Source organism: Eucalyptus grandis, chromosome 5 (assembly GCF_016545825.1).
Source record: "Eucalyptus grandis isolate ANBG69807.140 chromosome 5, ASM1654582v1, whole genome shotgun sequence".
Taxonomy (NCBI): domain Eukaryota; kingdom Viridiplantae; phylum Streptophyta; class Magnoliopsida; order Myrtales; family Myrtaceae; genus Eucalyptus; species Eucalyptus grandis.
Window position 1 is genome coordinate 49362710 of NC_052616.1, and position 3574 is coordinate 49366283.

Consider the following 3574-nt stretch of genomic DNA (forward strand, 5'->3'; position numbering starts at 1 on the left):
GGAGTAAAAAAAGTTCGAAAGATTCATGAGTGGACAAGTAAGATGATTTTTCGTGAGACATGGTACCAAATTAAACTCAGAAGTCGCATGACAAATATAGTTCACAGGGTCTAAGTTTGACCACCATTCTTTTCACTAGGAGGGGAGACCACCACGTCTTGAGCACTCATATTTTCAGCGGACTTTTATCACTCCTAAAGCACTTATCAAATAATTTCCACTATATGAGAAATCAATAACCCACCTTATAGTAGCCATAGACTGCATAGAGGGATTGTATGAAAGTAAGCACAAGCAATATGAAGGCAGCAATTAAGGAAATGATTGACCAGGGACTGTCGAAGTACTTGTGCTTGAGAATGGCTTTCCACTTCTTACATTTAATCTGAAGAGACTCTATCCGGGAATACCAATTAAAGCACCGCAGTTCCACTTCTGTAGACAGATCATAGAGATAACTATCTTCAATGTCCAAGGCCACCTTTTGGCTAAGCTCGTTGAAGAGGTCAACGACCTCAGCATCGCTCCCAAGGCAGTGCATGATGATCCTCTTGTTGCGGAGGTACCGGACGTCCTCAGGAGATTTGATCAAGTTGTGCATAAAGACTACATACGAGGTGACATAGTTGCTGCAATTGAAGTGACACTGCTCGAAGGCTATTAGGTTGAGGAAGAGCGACCTCGTCCCATCGTGGATAACAAGCTGGGGGATCCAGAGGATCCTGTCCCTGAACCTGATGTCCCCCCAGTTGTCCGTATATGTCAACCTGATCTTGATCCTGGCATCTCGGAGCTCGGTCAAGCAGCGAATGAACAGTTTCCAGCTCCGCGGCTGTTGCTTGGCCTCGGACCGCGTTGAGTTGAACGGCAGCATGCTTTGCCAAAACACTCCGAGGCAATGGAGCCTGCCAAGGTTGGACGACCGGTTGAATATCCATTCGCCACTAAAGTTTGGGTGCAGAGAGTCAAAGAACTGCATCGACAGCCTGGCCACGAGCCCCGGGATGAGCACGCCGAGCTGGAGACCGAGTAGCAGGTCAAGTATGGAGAGCGGTATCTGATTCTCGAGCATGATCATGTCCTGCTGGATCTTGACCATCAATAATCGCATTGAGAAGATGGGATCATTGGGAGAGTAGCCAAGTTCCTCGAACCCCATAGAGACTCCCTCAACAGTTCGATCACAAAGCACCCATCGAGAACCATCATCTGCACGAAGTCGTCGCTGCTCATGGATATCGTTCCTCGTAGCAGGCGCGAGCTGCCTCCTCCTCCTTCTTCACTGAGTCTAGATAGGGGCCTATATCATGATTGAAGCGCTTGAGGATGCAGCGGAGGCAGCGCAACTTGTGCTGCTCCATAGGACGGAGGGGCTTTTACCGTGGTGGTACGGCCCAAGGGATACGATCTGGGGGACGTAGGCTTTGTCCTCGCCATTTTTGAGATATAGCGGGATCTGGTAAATGGAGAGCTTTTCCCATGGGCGCTCCTCGTCCTCCTGGCAAGGTTGCGCGAGGATCTCTTTGATGGAGACGACACACTCGGACGAGGACAGCCTCAGCTCATCTTTGGGGATGCTTTCGATCCCGTTGCTCTTGACCCCAATCTGGAGAGCCTCGGATGGTTCTTTTGTACCTGGGGGAGTCCAGATTCCACAGCAGCCATTTCTCATAAAGAATTGCGTCTATGTTTCTCTGCTATTGCCTTTGATCTTTGAATTGGTGCTTTCTAAGCCCCCGAAAAAACAAAAGAAGCAGAATCGGCAATTAAATTTCTAAGGGTATTGGAACAAAGCAGAGCGTCTTTCCAACGTCGCGACTCAAAACGGGATAATATTCTAGCACTTATGACATCACGCGCATATTGACAATGTAAAAGCGTGATAAACAACATGGCCCACCTTACCCAATCATGGTCCAATTATTGGACTGGCTTTGCATATGTCCAAATTTGTCATCATATTGATAATGTGGAGGTGTGATAAACAAACATGCCCCACCTTACCCAAACATGGTACAATTATTGGACTGGTTTTTCAAATGTCCAATAGGAAACGCACGCCCCATGCTCAACTTGAAACACACGTACGTATAGTCCCCCTGTATACATCACACAGAATGGTTGGGCTTGTAAATAGATTTTCTTAAATCAGAATACTTATAATTACTTACTGATGGGAAACATAGATAGACAAATATGGTATCATTTTGCACCTAGGAATCGGTAGTAATGCCTCACTCCCCATAAGAACAGCATTAAAAGGATAGCATGGGATTAGATATCACTACGCTCATCTAACCTATCTCTACAAGCTATCAAGTGAGTTTCATTTTCTTTGGACTCTCTTTCACCAAAACGTTGTATGCCATCATCTCGATGCAGTGCCTTCCAAGTATAAGGATGGGTTGAACTGACTAGAAGATAAATGTGGATGATACGATTAATATGCTATGAACTGGAAAGACGTGTGGTCCTTCTTCGGAGACTTTGATGGCAGGCCTCGGGTGGGCGAGACTTGAAGACGGGTCGCATCACACTAGTTCCAGATGTTCCTTTTTGTTGGGAATTACTAATCCCGAAAACCGATTCGACACTAAATCGAACCCCTAAATCAATGCTAAGACGAAGCTTTAAAAACACGCATCACCGATCGTAAAGACACCACGGATTCGATCGTACCTTGTTAGCCACAGATTAAACACCAACGCTGAAGGAGAGGAAGAAATTCTGGCCCCGATGATGTCAATTCGCCTTGAAAGGGAAGGAAAGCGCGCCGTATGCTTACTGCCTTTCCTTTTGGAGAGAGAGAGCGAGAAGAGAAAAGACGTACGTTCTGTTCCTCTAACATTCTCTTTCTCTCTCTCTCTCCTCCCTTTTATACCTTCCTCCACGGGCCCTATTCCGTGGGCCGGCCTTTGGGCCCACTTTGAGCGGACGGCCAACTCGCCCATCTCATAAATCCATCATCTCCCACTCGCACATGGTGGTACAAAACCAACATGGGCGGACAAGCCCTACTCAGCCTCATTAGAGAAAAAATCCATCATGACTTTCTTAACATGGTGGGTCGAACATAATCCTCTTTTCCTCTATTCAACATTCATACTAAATAATAATCCGTGCGACCAAAGATACTTTGAGAGCTCGTTGCCATACATCTCGTTAGGAATACATAGCAGCTCATAATGGGCATCACTTCCTGAGTAGATTTAGTATGCAGTACCCTAGATCGATCGATCACATTTTTATCTCTCTTGATCTCTTTTAAACAATGATATATTTATTGTATTCACAATTATCATTATCACAAAGACAGTCATAATTGGTTAACCGGTGAATACAAAACTACAATGTGATTCTCCAAAATCGATCTTCCTCTTTCCTTCAAACTCTCAATTTCAAATTCAAATTGCTTTTCTAGAAATGCCCCATCGATCGAATCAAACTCATGATCATTGGCAACATCCTAAGATAGCAAACACTAAATAGAAATCTTGAGAATAAGTAAGAGTCATGAGGGGACTAAGAAGTTGAGGAACTCTCTTCCTCAAGAGTCTCACACGACATAAAAAGT

At 45.2% G+C, this 3574-nt stretch overlaps 1 protein-coding gene across 1 annotated transcript; it reads right to left on the bottom strand.

Moving 5' to 3' along the window:
* Nucleotides 1-232: 232 nt before the first annotated feature.
* LOC120293982 (UPF0481 protein At3g47200-like) lies at nt 233-1159 on the bottom strand. Its single transcript, XM_039313818.1, has one exon. It carries the CDS (start codon nt 1157-1159, stop codon nt 233-235), a length of 927 nt encoding a protein of 308 aa, XP_039169752.1.
* Between the last annotated feature and the right edge of the window lie 2415 nt (nt 1160-3574).